We start from the raw sequence: 16,821 nt of genomic DNA, 5'->3' as shown, positions 1-16,821 counted from the left end.
ATTCCTCGTGGACTCCTGGCTGCCCAAAAACAAAGGAAAGGATGGAACACAAATGGTTAACTGATAGAGATCGCAGTCCTGCAGGACACGAGTCGAGTCTCCATCCGTTTACAAATACCTTGGTAAATTACAAGAAAAAGGCAATCTTATCAATAGCCTAATCTCCAGAAACCTACAGGCTTGTTTCCTGGAGCCCCAACATCACCCTCCCCTCCATAGTGATGTGGGGAACAAAGGCAAGAAGGAAATGGCAGGTAAAATTAAATTTCCTTATAACCTGCAGGCAGGTGACAAACACTTGAGGGCAGGCAGAGTAAAACCTTCTCCAGGAACTCCCTACTGTCTCAATGCTTTGCTAGAGGGAAAAACAACCTTAGCTTGACAATAGCTAGGCCTCCAGTGATCTGTGAGGCTTTAGCATATGGAAAATCCCTTTTAAGAAACTTCCTCTTGACTTTACCTCCTCCAACTCCATAGTATATAATAGTACTCCTCACACCCCCAGTGCAGCTCTTTCTGCCCATGGGCCCTGTCCCCGTGCTTTAATAAATCTGCTTTTTGCCCCAAAGACATCTCAAGAATTCTTTCTTGGCCATCAGCTCCGGATCCCCACCCCCACTCCAAACCCCATCACCTACTAGGGCACTGCTCTAATCGTTTCATCTGTACTGTCTTAACACTGACAATAGACCGAAGTGGAATTACGGTATCGGGGTTTCCAAACAGGTAATGAGAAGCTGAGCCAGACAGGCTGACCCAGAGCCTACCTTCTCTGCTACCGCACGGCATTGTCCCCAGGCTCTCATCTAATTATGAAGGCAGCCAAAGAATGCACGGCTAAGCATTTTTAGAAGTGCACAAGAAAATGTGCATAACAGTGTGCAGGTTATAAATAACCATTTCTAGCTGCCAGCTGCTGTTTGGGTTTGGAGAGGAAAAGAGGATCTTAGCATGACTTGTTTATCTCAGGTAATTTGGCAGTAAACTGGGTCCCGGGAATTTGAGTTACACAGAAAATGCAAAGGAAGAGTGACAGGGATATTGTTTCGGGCTTTCAGGAGACAGAATGTAACTTCAAGTCCCAGAACCAGCCTGGAGGCAGCACATGGGGAATTTGAAAGAATTTGAAAGTGTGTCGCAGAGCCCACGTTTACCTGTCTTCCAAACAGTCACGCTTTTTGTCTAACAGATTTCTGTTGCTATGATGAAATTTCCTTAAAGAGCTCTCCCCCTCGCCCCCCTCCCCCCCGCCATGGTTCCGCGGCATCGAGGTAAATAATGGAAAATTTTCTAGTCTTCTGCCTAGTTACCTATTAGGTTAGAAACTAGAAGCCTGTTTTGTTGCATCTGTACAGAGCTTTACATTTTTTTTTTTTTTTGTAATTGTCAATATTTAAAAATTAGAAGCTGTCTTCTAAGACTGGACTTCTGGAAAAATCTGATCCAACAAGACCGGGGCCCGCATTCCTGCATGGAAACAGGCGGCAGGAGCCAAACAGTGATTGCCCTTGAGGCTGGGCAGCCTTCTGGGTCCGCCTCCCTGCCTCCTTACTCTGCCACAGGTATCTTTGAAAACCAAGGCTGTAGGTGGAAGTCACGATCAAGGTCCAGGAAGCTGGCATGGGGCTGAAGGCACGTGGGGGCGGGCTGCTCCCATTCCTGGGCTTGACGAGGGGGTGCCGGCAGGCACCAGGGTGTACTGAACACTGGATTAGCAGCCAGAATGACTGGTTGTTAACCAGGTTCTTCCCCTTCCTTGCTCTGTGACCTTGGGCAAGTTACTTTGCTTCTCTGAGCCACGTGGCTTTGTTGTGCATGATAGGGAATCTTAAGAGCTCTCACCTGGGGAAGAACATGGAGTTGTGGGGGGTGGGGGGGAACACGTGTAGATGCTCTGTAAGCACCAGGAAACCACGATTCCCAGGCAACCCATCCGGACAGGTCTCGATTTTCCTTTCCTTGTTCTTGCTTTTTTTCTTTTTCCTTAAATATCGCGTTGTCTTTCTGGCAAAGCTTCGGGGTGCTGAAGTTCACAGAGGCTACTCCCCTCTCCCCCCGTAGACCACCCTCTTAGGTTCTCTCATGGGAACATTCTACAGCGTTTCCCATTGTTTTGTTTTGTTTTGTTTTTAATTTGAATCTGGCTTTTGGACATTTAATATTTTAAGTTTCTTTTAATTTTCTCGATAGAAAATGGGTCCAAACCATTCAAAAATCAAAACAATATAAAAAGTAACAGTGAGGCACCCTGGATTGTTCAGTCGGTTAAGCATCCGACTCTTGATTTAGGCTTGTACATCATCTCACAGTTCATGAGTTCCAGCCCGCATTGGGTGTTGCACTGACCGTATAGAGCCAGCTTGGGATTCTCTCGCTCTCCCTCTCTCTCTGCCCCTTCCATGCTTTCTCTCCCTCAAAATAAATATATAAACGTCAGAAAAAAGTGACAGTGAGCTGTTGCATTTGTGCATGTACCTCTGGGTGGTTCTCTTTACAAACAGAACCCATGTAGTCTTCTTTTCCTCTTAGAGAAAAGATTGCATCCTACATATACTTTCTGCCTATTGATTTTTTTTCACTTGACATATGACTGTCTTATATATAAGCAGCTTGCCCATTCTTTCTTCCAACATTCCATTTCATTTGTGGATTCACCCTATTCAGCCAGTCCCTACTGACGGACTCACCCATCATTTCCAACAGTTGTTATTGCAAATTGTGATACAGTGAATACCCTTGTGCATTTGTTTCCCATTCGCGGAGGTGATTCTTTACAGTAGATTCCTGGAAGCGATATTGCTAGCCCCAAAGGAAAAATGCATTCGTCCTTTTGAGGGTATTGTCAAAACACCTTTCCAAAGGGAGTCTGTCATTTTGTACTTCCCCCGGCAATGCTCAAAACCACCAGCTTCCTAGCTCTCGCCAACGCTCTCTTGTCAAGCCTCTGATTTTTGCCAGTCGGATTGGTGAGAGTAAGTGGTATTTCAGTGAGATATTTGTCATTTAAATTAAGTTCCAGAGATACATAAAATGAGAGCAACATAAGCCCTCGTATTTGGACAACAGAAGCAATCAGCTCATTTGAGTAACCTAATGGCGGCACCATACCCCAGTGGAGAGAAACAAGTTCTTTGTTCGAAGCTCCTTTGCACTGGGGAGGTCCCTGCATGGCCCCTCTTTCCACTGAATTTGTTCTCCAAAGCCCAACTCTTTCTGCCAAGGCTGAGCATTTCACCTGAGTAGATGGGAGTGAGTGTCTAATGCCAAGCCTTACCATTTTGGCCACTTTATGGCATTTACCCTGGCTGGCCGGCAACGCCATCTCCTTAGATAATTGGGGAATCATTTTTATCTAACCCCCTTATGAATTGCTCTAGGAGTGCAACGTACACTCAAAAGCTGCATCGCAGAAAGAATTCCCTAAATGGGACTCCCTCCCCGGCACGTTCTGGTGTTCTTGTACTTGTCTTCAAAGCCCTGACTGGGGAGCAGTGTGGCCCAGTGGTTAGGAGCGTAGGCTCTGGAGCCAGACTGCTCAGATCCAGGTTGAGGCTTCTCTAGTCACTCGCTGCGTGATACTGGGCAAGCTTCCTAACCTCTTTGGATCTCAGTGACCGCATCTGACGAGTGGGATAATAACAGTGCCTATTTCTTGGGCAGCTGAGAGGAGCACATGAGTTGGTTCCCGTACTTAGCCTTGAGCTCAGTGCCGGGCACATAGTAAACCTCACTAAGGTGAGCTCACATGGTAATGGCAGCGATTAACATGCTTGTGATTGTGATAATGTCAGTGACGCTCATGATTAGGAGCACACTGAGCCCTGTCACTTACAAGATACATCTGTGTGGCCTTGAAAAAGCAGCTCACTCACTCACTCAAAGTTTGTGTCTCATTTCTTCCTTGGTTTGTGCCAAGGGCGTAGTACTGTCCCTCTATTTTTTTTAATGTTTATTTATTGTTTTAGAGAGAGTGAGAGAGCATGAGTGGGGGAGGGGCAGAGAGAGAGAGAGAGAGACACTGAAAGCAGGCTCCAGGCACTGAGCTGTCAGCACAGAGCCCGATGCAGGGCTCGAACCCACAAACTGTGAGATCATGACCTGAGCTGAAGTTGGATGCTCTACTGACTGAGCCACCCAAGCGCCCCATGGTGCTGTCCATCTAAAGCAAGAGTCAGCAAACTGTGACCAACCGGGGTGACACCTGGCCTGCAGCCTGCATTTGTGAATAAAGTTTTATTGGAACACAGTTGTGCCCATTTGTGTACATATAGTCTGTAGCTGTTCTCTCGCCAAAATCTTTACCGTCTGGCCTTTTACAAGACAAGTTCACTGACCCCTGACCTCCAGGAGTGGTTCTGAGGATGCAGGGGGATGAAGGCTGTGCGTTGAACCTGGCACGTAGTAGGTGTCCGGTTCAGTGGAGCATTCACGTTCTTGAACTTGGTGCCTGGTCCTCAGCCTCCCCCGCTGCCACTCTTCTTCTACCCTAAAGGAAAAATGGAGTAATTACAATATGAATAATTTAATTAGAAATACCATCAAATGATATCAGGCAGATGTATTTTTATCACGCACCGTACATCTCACGTCCTAAGTAGTCCACAGCAGTGGATGTAAAAGGCTGTGTCCTGTGGACTGCACTTCACAGGAGGCTTAAGGCTTTTTTGAGGGTAATTTTGATGCTGGTTTTCCCTCGCCTGCTGGCTTCAGAAGCTGGCATCCAAGCAAGATGCACCTCCCTTCTAAATGGCAGCGATGAATGTTATTATCTGCCTCCAGAGCAAAGTAAAACCAAAGTGTCAGAATCCTCGAACCATTGAAAATAAATCCAAAGTGCGGATAAAATCTCTCTGAAGTCCTAAGTGGGAGCGTAGTATCATATGCATTCACACCCTTTTTTTTTTTTTCCCTTTTCCCCAGGCACACATCGGTTTTGTAACGCGACGTACACGTGTATCATTTACATTTGGCCTTATTTATCGTCTCATGGCTGAAGCTGACAGGTCACCTTGCAAAATGCAGGGGAACACCCCCTTAATTTTGCAAGCAGCATTTATTGATATTAATGTCACCTTCTTCCACCTCCCTCCCTGACTGTCATGAGAATAAAACGAGATATAAGTAGGAAGATACTCCGAGAAGCTAAGTGCCGTAGACAAGGGGCAATGTAATCTCATTTCTTCCGTCCTTGGTGAGAAGGAGCAGTCTCCACATTGAGCTTCCTGGAACAGAGAGAGAGGGGCTCAGTGGCCTGAGGACACAGGCGTTAGGGAACAAGCGTGTACAATTAGAGTGAATCTTCTTCACTGGAAAGTAAGCAAATTGTTTCCCAATTTAATGAACAAGAAGCTCCTTTTGAAGTTTATTTATTTATTTTGAGAGAAAGAGAGTGCATGAGCGTGAGTGGGGAAGAGGCAGAGAGACAAGGAGAGAGAGAATCCCACGCAGGCTCCACGCTCACGGCGGATCCCAACGCGCAGCTCGATCCCACAACCGCGAGATCTTGACCTGAGCCGAAATCAAGAGTTGGTTGCTTATAAGCAACTGAGCCACCCAGGCGCCCCATGAATAAGAAGCTTCTAACGAACTCCAGGAGAGAGATTTGCTTTCAAAATTCAGTAGTCAAGCTCTTGTGTTCTTTGTATTAATGTTTTGTTTTTATGGCCCACCTTAAGACTTTTCTTACTGTTCTCTGTTGGCGTAACAGAATTTTAGAGATGAAAAGCAACCCCAGAGGTGATTTAGCCTAACCCTCATTTAAAATTTAAAAATAAAATGGAGCACCTGGGTGACTCAGTCGGTTCAGCATCTGACTTCGGCTCAGGTCATGATCTCATGGTTCTCAGGTTTGAGCCCTGCTTCGGGCTCTGTGCTGACAGCTCAGAGCCCGGAGGAGCCTGCGTCGGATTCTGTGTCACCCTCTCTCTCTGCCCCTTCCCCACTCATGCCCCGTCTCTCTCAAAAATAAACGTTAAAAAAAATTCTTTTTAATTAAAAAAAAAAAAACAGGAAGAAAATATGGCCCAGAGAGATCCTGTGGGATCCTGTGACTTATCCAAGCTCCCGTAAACTGGTCAGCTGTCCACTGGACCAGGTCCCTTGGCATGTGTCTGACCGGCATTGGAGGAGCTGTAGCCAGGCTCTGGGGACTGCCTTGTTTGCCCCTGAGCTAGCTCTGCTTTCCTTCTCCCCAGCTTCACTCTGGGCCCTTTTTGCTCCTACTGGCATCCTACTCACCTCGGGACTGCTTCTGTAGAACACCCTGGTCTCCAACCCTCTCTGTCCCCTTCGAGCTCCAGGCCAACCTTCAGGCTCCTGGTGCTGCCCCGCGTGCCTTACCACCCGACATGTCATCCTCTCTCGTTGGCCTTCAGGCCTACGACGAGTCCCTTGACTGACAGCCAGGGCAGGTGTGGACAAGGGTTTCTGGGTGCTGTCCACCCTAGTTCCTGCTCCAGAGCATCAGGGGGCAGGAGGTTGGGATAAAATCGGCCCAACGACCCAGATCACCTGATCCCTGATTCTGGGTCTTTTTTTTCTTTTTTTAATTAATAAGCTTTTTTAGAGCAATTTTAGATTAATAGCAAAATTGAGTAGAAAGTACAGAGAGGTGTCATATACCCGCTGTCCGCACACACATATGGCCTTCCCCCGCTGTTGGCATCCCGCATGTCAGTGGCACGTTAAGTGGGTGTCTGCGGAACGCAAAGACAGGTATGCAGTCAATTTCAGATCTGTTCTTTCTGCCTTGGCGTTCTGTGTCAGTCTGTCCCCCAAGGCAGGAGGGTGCCGACCGCATCAAAGTTCACAGGTGGAAATAGCCCTGCTCTGGCCCTCTGTCTTCTCTGTCTTTCCAAACCAATGTCAAATTCCTGGGGCTGGCATTCTGATCGACTGTGGTTGGGTCAGGGGCCCATCCCCAGTGCGCCATACTGGGGTTGGGGTCCTGTACCACGTCATGGCTGCCAGGGAGCTCCCTGCTGAGGACAGGGAGGAGAGTGAGAGAGAAGGAAGCAGTTTGGGTGTCCCTGTGAGCTGAGCAGACAACCCAGTGTCTATGAACTCTCCAGCGGCCTCTTTTCTAGATCCTTTTATAATATTGGTGCCAAAATTTGGCCATGGTCAGAGGGTCGTCTGTGGACCTTTGCTTTCCCCCTCATTTTCACTTTCTTGGAAAGAGCATCATCCCTTGACTTGTACTTTATCACCAGCTATGAGGTCCCCCACACCTGTGTAGACCCACAAACATCTTTCCTCTGAGACTCGGTCCCCACTTCTTGCCTCTTGATGAGTCATCACTAAGCCTTCTTCCTCGTGCTTTGGCGTGCTCTTGGCTCACGGGACACGTGGTTGTGATTTCCTCATAAATCGCCACCCAAGAGTGAGGCCGGAGAGTTCGGAAGACACGTTGCCAAAGCACAGAGGTTCCCACTTTGTGTTTTAAAACCAAGGCCATCCATTAATTTTCCATCAAGGAATCCTTTTACAATGGACACGTCCATAAAAGTTGTGAAAACTGCATTTGGAACAGCATTTTAAACATAATGATGTTGAGCTGTTGAATTTATGCGCACTCTCAAATGTTAGTCTTCCAATTTTCTAAGAAAAGCAACATTCACCCTGAAATTACCTGTTATATGGGAGATGCGGGTGATTACTGCTAATTCACATCTGCACCATCACCTAGGTGTTGAGTTTGGGGGTTTGGTGAAGCACGTTGGTGTGCACTCATCAAAGGTTATGTGTATGCGCACAGTGGAAGGCATTTTTGTGGAAGGCATTTTATATAATTCCAAACAATTTAATAAAAATGTAATTCGACTGGGAAATCTACAGTCGGCCCTTGCAGAGTGCAGATAATGTTCCAGATTAAAGAGCTGAGGCTTTGTTCATTACAGTCAAATAACGTGAGCGTGTGAATTACCATTTCCTTGCCGTTGGTCTATTTCAAGAGCATGCCATTTTCCCACTATAATAATAGGCTACATTTTCTTAAAATCATTTGATTATGATTGGTCCCGTCTATTCAGTTTGCAAATAAAAAGCTTTCACGGTGATAAACTAGCTGTTTTAAAAGAGCCTTAATCTCTGGTTCTGCTTTTGAACTGCCACAGGTCAGATTCCGCGGAAGGCTGACAGAAGCCGGTCCTGCTCGAGGGAGAAAAAGGAGGTAAATGTGTCACTGGTGAGGGTGGGTGGGAGGCGACTCTGTTTGAAGGCACCTGAGGGAGCATGCTGGTGAATAAGTTTTCCTGGATTTCCTTCTTGTTTCCCTCTGAGTCTCCAGCTTGAATCCGGGACCAAATGCTAGCTGGCAATTAGAGCTCTCAACCAAAGTGTCGCTACATTGTAGTGACAATTTCTTAGGAAGTGTGTCAGTTAGCTTTGTCTGTGTAACTGAGCAATCCCAAACCCACGTTTCAGGGATGTGGAACAAGAACTGTGCATTCAGTTGGTGATTCTGTGGGTCGGCCATTGGAGCTGGGCAGGTCTGCTGATTTCCGCTGGACTCCCTTAGGCTTTTGCAGTGAGCCGCCGTGTTGCCTTGGGGATGACTGAGCATCAGTAGTGTGCTTCAGCTCTCTTTGAATGCTTTCTCGTCCACCAGTAAGGCAGCCAGCTTTATTCATGTGGAGGTTCACAGGGCCATGCACATGAAGAGTGGACGCTGCTGGACCCCCCCCCCCCCCCCCCAGCTGGTGTCACTACCGCTACTTTGTTTCCTTAAAACAGGTCACAAGGCCAGCCCAGATTCGCGGGGTGGGGAAATAGGTCTCACCTCTGGGTGAGAAATCTACAGATACCGTGGCCCTTCTTGAAACCTGCCACACCGAGCCCACTTGCTCTGTGCCCGGCACCAGGGATGAGAGAGACACAGCCCTGGTCTCAGGGTGTGCAGCATGGTCAAAGTCAAAGTCAGAGAGACACGAATAGGGAAAGTTGCAAGAGTAGCTGAGCCTGGGAGTACACAGTGATAGCAAGGACCCATAGGTCACTGCAGGGCCCTTTGATGACATCTTCCAGCTCATGGGAGTTTGAATTGGAGTCTTTAGCCACGGACGAGTGTAGGGGTACATGGGTATGCAGTCGTGTGGCTCGTCGTAAGTATCGACCAATCCTGAAATTCATCAACACTTAGGTGTTAACACTCTTGCTTGTAAAGTGACATAATTCCAACAATGAAAAGGAATTTCCCAGGCTGAGCTGGGTCCAGGGGCTCAGAAATGGCCACAACACTTGGGCTTTCTCTTTCCATGTCTGTGTCCTCTGTGTTGGCCTCCCAAACCAGCTCTGAGGAGGCAGGTTGGGGTTGGACTGCAAAGGGCCTTTGCGATGGCTGTCATCCCATCCCCTCTCGTCTCCTTTCTCAACTGTAGCCAGAACAGCCACCGTGGGTTTTCTTCTCATTCAAGCAGCCTACCTGGGACGAGGGCTGAGAGATAACTTAGGGACTTTGGTGCTGCTAAAAAGATTTAAGTGTCAGCCCCAGTGGACGTTCTAGAAACTGAGCCGGGGTGGATTCCATCACTCCTTTCTGGTAAGAACATTTTTCTGGAAGCAGGAACAGATGTGCACGTCTCCTGTAAAGTCTTTCCAGAGACTGGGCGGGGGGGGGGGGGGGGGGGGGGGCAGAGGAGCCCGGAACAGGAGTGAGCACAGGCCCGCAGGCTCCTGGTCCCCCCCCTTGGTGATGTGACCTGGGGGGGGGGCGGTGACCAGCACCCCCCCGCCCCCCGCCCCCCCGCTCCCAAGCCAGGCATGAATTGTTTCGACCTCACCGAGGCTTTTGATCACAGAGTAACAGCATCCCATTTATCTGCATTAAGAAATTTGCTGGGAATCCACAAAGCAGGGCAGCGGGTAACTAGTTGAGATACTCTTTTCCTCCTCAGTCTTTCTCCTTGGCAACAGGGCTTCCTAATTGCTGCTTTCTTGGCTACTCCCATCCTGCCAGTTGCCCCAGAGCATTTCAGATCACCCCGCCTGGTGAAGAGATTGGAATGAGAAACAAACAAACAAAAAAAACCAAACAAACCAAGAGAGTGGAGATATTTATCACAATATCTGAGAGATTTAAAATGGTTTCAGGCCTTTCTGAAAAAGAGGGTGCTGGTTCTCCTCACAGGGCTTTTGTTTGGTTAGAAAAATAGGAGAAGGAAACTAATGGCAAAAGCTGGCAAATGCTCATCTTGATATAACGTGCTTTTTTCCACCTACCTCCCCTTTCCGCATCCCTCCCACGCCACCTGTGAAATCTGCTCTTCCTGACACTCTGTGCCTTACACAGGATGCCAGGTATAGATCAGACTCTGTCACCATGAACGGCAAGGAAAAGACAAGCTCGTGGGAACAAGCAGACAGGGAGGTTCTTCATGTTCCTCCGGTGGTAAGGTGACACGGGCCGGCTCACACCGTGGCAGGTGAACGTGCCGTTTCCTCCCTGGGTTGGGATCGGGAACTTCTCCGCGCCGTCATGGGCCAGCATGGTGAGGGGAGGAGGGGAGGCTGTTTGCAATGAACTTGCCAGCCAAAGTCAGCCCAGAGATGTGTTTTATTTGGCCCGGACTCCATTACAATTTTTTATTTATTTTTTAAAAAATCTTTAATGTTTATTATTTTGAGAGAGAGAGAGAGAGAGAGAGAGAGGGAAAATGAGTGGGGGAGGGGCAGAGAGAGAGGGAGACACAGAATCCGAAGCAGGCTCCGGGCTCTGAGCTGTCAGCACAGACCCCGATGCAGGGCTCGAACTCACAGACTGTGAGATCGTGACCTGAGCCGAAGTCGGGCACTTAACTGACTGAACCACCCAGACACCCTCCCCCATTACACCTTTTTTAAAAATTAGGCATCCGCATTTACAATTTTCACAGAACAATGCGCACTTCTGGCTTCTTTGCTAAAATGGAGAACGACCACAGAGGCCTTATTCCCTTAAGGCAATACCGGGCAATGGCTGGTGTCGAGGAGAGCTCCTTTCAGTGGGGCGCTCCATTCTGCCATGCCTGCCTCCACAGACACCTGCTCGGTGGCCAAGAGAGAGCAGCAACCACACCGTGGCAGTGGTCACCAACGTTGCTGCGCATTAGAATCCCCAGGAGCTTTTGAAATACCCCGAAGTTCAGGCCTCTTTTCAAACCAGTTAAATCGGAATCTCCAGGGGTGGGACCCAGGCTTCGGAATTTTGTAACCACCCCCAAGGGGTTCCGGTGTGCAGCCACAGGTGAAAGCCAGTGGTTGATCCGTAGTAAGTAACCCCTGGCTGTCAGCTCAGATCCTTCCCTGAGCTCTGCTTGGCTGCCTGGCCCCAGGACACCTCAGTCCTCGAGCCGTGCCACAGGCACAGATAAAACCCCAGGGGGTGGGGTGCTGGAGGAGGGAAAGAAGGCTGGAACCCAGGCTTTGGAAGGGCTGCGGTCATTTCTGAAACGCGTATGGGAGGCGTAGCTCAAAGCGGGTACGTACTTCCGTTCAGCTGGCAAAGATATTCTCAGCCTTGTCGCTAACAAGTATTCGTGGTTTCTTGCCTGTGGAGATTATATAGTGTTTATGGCCCTCGGTCATGAATTATTAATGACTTTGAAATTGTGGTCATTGTAGTTGACTCAAAAATCATTAGGAAGTAAATTTATCACACAGTGTTTAAAAAAGTAAAAAAGAAAACCGCCGAGGAGGGAACAGATCTTGATTCGTCGCCCCTCCAGCGTCCATACTGGTGGCCACAGCACCGTGGGGCTCACAGACGTGGCACTGGAGACTTGTCCTGCTGCACAGAGACACAGGGACTCCAGGAGGCCGAATTAGTAGCCACATGTGCTTCTGCCTCAAATCCCAGCCATAGGACCTTGGATGATTCTCTTGACCCCTCTCCTCCCGAGATTGTGTCTACTAGGCAGTAACGTGTTAAAGTACCTTGCACAGTGCCGGGACCCCTCCTAAGCATTCCATAAACGTTAGGCGTTACGTTATTTTAGCCATTTCTTAGCATGTCTGACAGTTAACTGAGAGGTATCCATGCCCTTGGACAGAGTGCACGATTGTGCTTCTTGCTGAAGGGGTCTCCCTTGCTCCAGCTGGACTTTGGACTGATTCCAGCCTTCCAGTCTCCTGGCTGTGTGCCCCCAGGCGGGTGGGCCCCAGGCAGGCCAGCTCATGCGCCCCCGCCCTGAGCCAGTCTGAGAGGCTCCCGTGACGACGGACTGCCTTCTTTTGCAGCCGATTGGAGATTCTGAAAAATGCCCTTCCCAGCACACCCGTCTGCTAAGCTCACTTTGTGAAGGACTGCAAAAGTCATTTAACTCAACCACCTAGAAAACGTTAAGCTTCCCCTTTGTATGCACGTACAAGTGCACGCGCACGCACACACGGCCCTTCCTGCTGCTGAGCAGAGCCTTTCGGTGCAAGGGCTAGAGACTCCTTCCATCTTTGCCAAGCAGAGGAGGAACCGGATCTCAAGGGAACACAGGGAAGGAGGGAGTCCAGGATTCAGGCTGCCTCCAGGGATGGGGAAAGCTGGACAGGCCTCTCTGTGTACCCAGGGACATGCCGCTGCTCCCTCTTGTCTGCGCACCTGTCCTTGTCCTGATTCTCTTCCCTACCAGCTGTTCCTTCTCCCAGTTCAGAGGCAGAAAGAGAGACTGACCTGATGGTCAATACCAAAGGCTGTTTAAGGGATAAGTGCTCCTGCTATCAGTCCCCCAGATGCCCTCTCAAGAGGCAACCGCAGTAAGAAATGTCTTACGTGTCCTTCCAGAAGTATTCTGTAGCTATACAACTATGCAGAGCGTATCTGTCCTCTGTCCTCATGATAGCACAGTGACACATGCTGCTTTTTTTTTTCCTGGCATTATTTTTTTCACTTAATGACACGTCTTAGAGAGCATTCCATAGCAGGCCATGTGCACAGACCTCATTCCTTCTTTTTCAATGGCTGTACAGTGCTCCATCATGAATGCTCAGAAACGCACTTCTTCGTTTGACACCTTTGGGGCCAAATATATTTCATTGTTTTAGAATTTAGAAAGTAATACCATCCCAGTATGGTCTGGGACAACACCCTATAATCAAACACATGAATATATCTGCAGGGAAATATGAATATTCATCCTAGGTGGGATAAACACTGAGTTTCATATCAGTTCAGATCAGGTTTTGATACTAAACCAATGCATATAGGGGCGCCTGGGTGGCTCAGTCGGTTGTGTGTCCAACTTTGGCTCAGGACATGATCTCACGGTTTGTGAGTTTGAGCCCCACATCACGCTCACTGCTGTCCGCACAAAGCCTGCTTCGGATCCTCTGTCCCCCTCCCTCTCTGCCCTTCCCCTTCTCACATGGTCTCAAAAATAAATAAAACATTAAAAAAGTACCTATAAATAAATAACATAAATAAATACATGTAAAGAATTGTGGACTTGTCTGTAAATATATTACTAGATCCTGGTTGACGACTCTCTAGGCTATTAGGAGCCTTTTGCTACTGTGAGAGCACTGTTTTTTTTTTTTAATGTTTATTTATTTTTGATAGACAGAGCATGAGTGTGGGAGGGGCAGAGAAAGACAGAGACACAGAATCAGAAGCAGGCTCCAGGTTCTGAGCTGTCAGCACAGAACCCGACATGGGGCCTGAACTCGAGGACGGCGAGATCATGACCTGAGCCGAAGTCGGTCGCTCAACGAACTGAGCCACCCAGGCGCCCCTATCGTGAGAGTACTTTAAAGAATATCCTAGGGGCGCCTGGGTGGCTCAGTCAGTTGGGTGTCTGACTCTCGATTTCGGCTCAGGTCATAGTCTCACAGTTTATGGGTTCGAGTCCTGAGTTGGGCTCTGTGCTGACAGTGCAGAGCATGCTTGGGATTCTCTCTGTCTCTCCCTCTCTCTCTGCCCCTCCCCAACTCACGCTGTCTCTTTCTCTCTCTCTCAAAATAAATAATTAAACTTTAAAAAAAAGAAGAATACTCTAGAGCAGACAGCTTTGTGCACGCGTGTAGGAATAGCCAAAGTTTAAATTCTCAAAAATGGAATTAATGGCTCAAAGGGTACGTGCTTTTTAAAAACTGACATTCCCAATTTGTCTCCCAACAACAGAAGAGGAACAGAGCTTTTCTTCTAGGCCACCTTGTAGAATGCTGGCCAGGTTCAAGTGTGACTGCCCTTGGCTGAGGTAGGCACACCGGGGGCTGTTCAGTGGCTGCCCCGGTATGTTCTCCAGGCCATGCTTGGGGGGAGTAGGAGCAGGGCAGCTGTCCTAAGAAGGATTTGGAGGCACGTCTAGCACCTCAGTTTTTAAAAGCCATCTCTCCCGGGCCCTTGGCTCTGAGCACCTCGCTTGGCTGATTGCAGGAGGCCAGTGGGGCTGGTAACTTGTACTGGAAGTTTCAGGCCCCCCGCTAGCAGGCAGTCAACAGACCCTTCCCCTCCCTCGTTTCAGAGCTCAGCACTCTTGCCACTTCAGCCTTCTGGACAATGGGGAGCTGGCCCTTCCATCTCCTTCCATCTGTACAGATTTCAACCCCTTTGTTTAAAAATTTAAAAAATAGGGGTGCCTAGGTGGCTCAGTCGGTTGAGCGTCCCACTCTTGATCTTGGCTCAGCTCATGATCTCACGGTTCCAGAGATCGAGTCCTGTGTCAGGCTCTGTACTAAGAGCACGGGATTCTTTCTCTCTCCCTCTCTCTCTGTTCCTCCCCTGCTCCTGTATGGCCGTGTGCATGCACACTATCTCTCTCATAATAAATACACACTAAAAAATTTTTTAAATAACCAAAAAAAAAAAAAAAAAAGAAAGAAAGAAAAAGGAAGAGAGAGAGAAGGAAAAAAAAAGACAATGAAAGCTAATAGCACTTGATTATAAGAGCCTGTCTGATATGACAGCTGACATTCCAAATCCACACTTCTCCCGGAACGAAACCCTTTAGTTCACATTTCTAGGCAGAGAAGGACCCAGTCCGTTTTCCATTCAACTGCCAAGTACATTCCCAGTTGTGAGGCTACCATTATCAGCCTTTCTGCTTCTTGAGGTCTTGGCCTCTGCAGCTCTGAGAGCTTGGGGGCGGGGGGGGGGGGGTCCCTCAAGACACTGACAACTGATTTCTCCAGGGCGAATAAGTCACATGGCAGGGTTAGAAGCCACTTAGCAAAGTAGTGGAGCCTGGGAACCCTGGAAACAAATTGCCTGGATTCCTGGGCGAGCCCCTTCATTCAGGCAAGTTGCCCATCCTGCCTGTGACTTGACTTCCTCTTCTAAAGAGTGGGGCTAGTATAGAACCCACACCAGAGGGTTGTGGTTAGAATTCAGTGATTTAATACCTGTAAAGTGCTTAGCGTGGTGCCTGGCACATACTAGGAGCTCAGTAAACGTTGTGGGCTATAATTTAGGACTGGCAGGGGCAAGGTAGCCTGTTTAGAAAGCTCATCCCATCAGAGTCACAGATGGATGAGAGGTCTTGTCACAATCAAGCAGGCCCCGATCGGACCCGCGCTCCTCATCCCTTCGGTGCGTCGGAACCTCACGTAATCCCTCGCACCCGAATCGCCAGCCTACTCTGAGACCCCCACAGTCAGGCTGGGAGCTGCGGGAAACGTGGCTGCAGACACAGTGCCCGTAACCCAAGTTTAATGGCAAGGCCAAGACACGAGCCTCGGAAAGCAAAGAGAATCAATTTCTGATAAAATGCCAGGAAGGAGATTGACGTGTCAGAAACCTTCCTGGTATCAGCTTAGCTTCCAGCACAAGATTAAACTCTAGGAAAAACCCATCAGAGGGCTGCAATTTGTGACCAGAAAGAGATAATGTTGACAGCTTCCCCTTCCCGAGCCTGTTTTGGATAAACAGTGTGCCCTTCAACAGAGCATCATCAAAGTTTTCTATATTTCCAGATCTTAGGCATGAAATTGCCTTGAAACTATCTCCCTTTACCTCCCCACCCCCAAATTCACTTTGTAGAATACCGAATATGGTTAGAAAAGAGAATGCTACTGTCTAAGAGAAGGAGCTTCCCGCAAATTCCTCTTGAAAGGTTTGTCTCCTGGGGGAACCGGGCCTGCGAGAATTATCCCTCAGTCCGTGGACCGAGGGCCTCAGTTTCTTCTTGTGTAGAACGGGGACAATAAGGGCGCCTGGGGGGCTCAGTTGGTTAAGCGTCCGGCTCTTGACTTTGCCTCAGGTCACCATCTTGTGGTTCGTGAGTTCGAGCCCCGCATCGGGCTATGACAGTGTGGAGCCTGCCTGGGATTCTCTCTCTCCCTCTCTCTCTGTCCGTCCCCCACTCATGCGTGCGTGCACATACACTCTCTCTCTCTCAAAAAATAAATAAACTTAAAAAAAAAAAGAATGGAGATAATAGTGTTACCTACATCATCAGGTCATGAGGGGTGTTCTGAGCAGCGCCTGGCATGTAGGAAGCCCTGAATAAGTGACAGGTGCCTCGTCCTCTCCTTCCCTTTCTGTCATTATTACAATTCTCTCAGCCGCTACGGCAAAGGAGAGCGGACTGAGACCCATAGCCAGCCCAGGGTTTTGCGTCACCCTGGTGACGGGGCCGGGGTGGGAGTTGACCCCATGTTAGGCACGTGGTAGGGAAGGGGTGTTTCCCAAAGGAACCCCGGGATCCCGTGACCAGAAGAAGGGGGGGAAGGGTAGATAGCGAGCAGGCAGAAGACAATAGCTGTCCAGCGCACGGCCACCTTGTCGTGTAGGCGGTGAGGCTGACAAAATACTGCAGTTGTTAAACCCTCAGGATACCCTGTGAGGAATGCAACGTGATCCTCATCTTGCAAGCGAGGGCACCTGGGTTCCCAGGCAAACCCGCCCCGTTAACGCCG

General features: G+C 48.8%; 1 protein-coding gene across 3 annotated transcripts in view; it reads left to right on the top strand.

Moving 5' to 3' along the window:
- Nucleotides 1–16,821, top strand: part of KATNIP (katanin interacting protein) — a 192,178-nt gene that overhangs the window by 10,954 nt on the left and 164,403 nt on the right. The window contains exons 2-3 of one of the 3 annotated variants that reach the window (XM_078440440.2): nucleotides 1,405–1,562; nucleotides 8,115–8,170. The exons of 1 other annotated variant lie outside the window; for it this stretch is intronic. In XM_078440440.2, coding sequence (XP_078296566.2) covers nucleotides 1,472–1,562; nucleotides 8,115–8,170 — 147 coding nt within the window. In that variant the 5' untranslated portion in view covers nucleotides 1,405–1,471. The remainder of the gene's footprint in view (nucleotides 1–1,404; nucleotides 1,563–8,114; nucleotides 8,171–16,821) is intronic. One more of the 3 variants, XM_078440439.2, reaches the window with a different exon arrangement.

The sequence above is a fragment of the Panthera onca genome, chromosome E3 (genome assembly GCF_046562875.1).
Source record: "Panthera onca isolate mPanOnc1 chromosome E3, mPanOnc1 haplotype 2, whole genome shotgun sequence".
Classification (NCBI taxonomy): domain Eukaryota; kingdom Metazoa; phylum Chordata; class Mammalia; order Carnivora; family Felidae; genus Panthera; species Panthera onca.
Note: the sequence above shows the minus strand (reverse complement) of the source record. Positions and strands in the feature narration are given on the sequence as shown.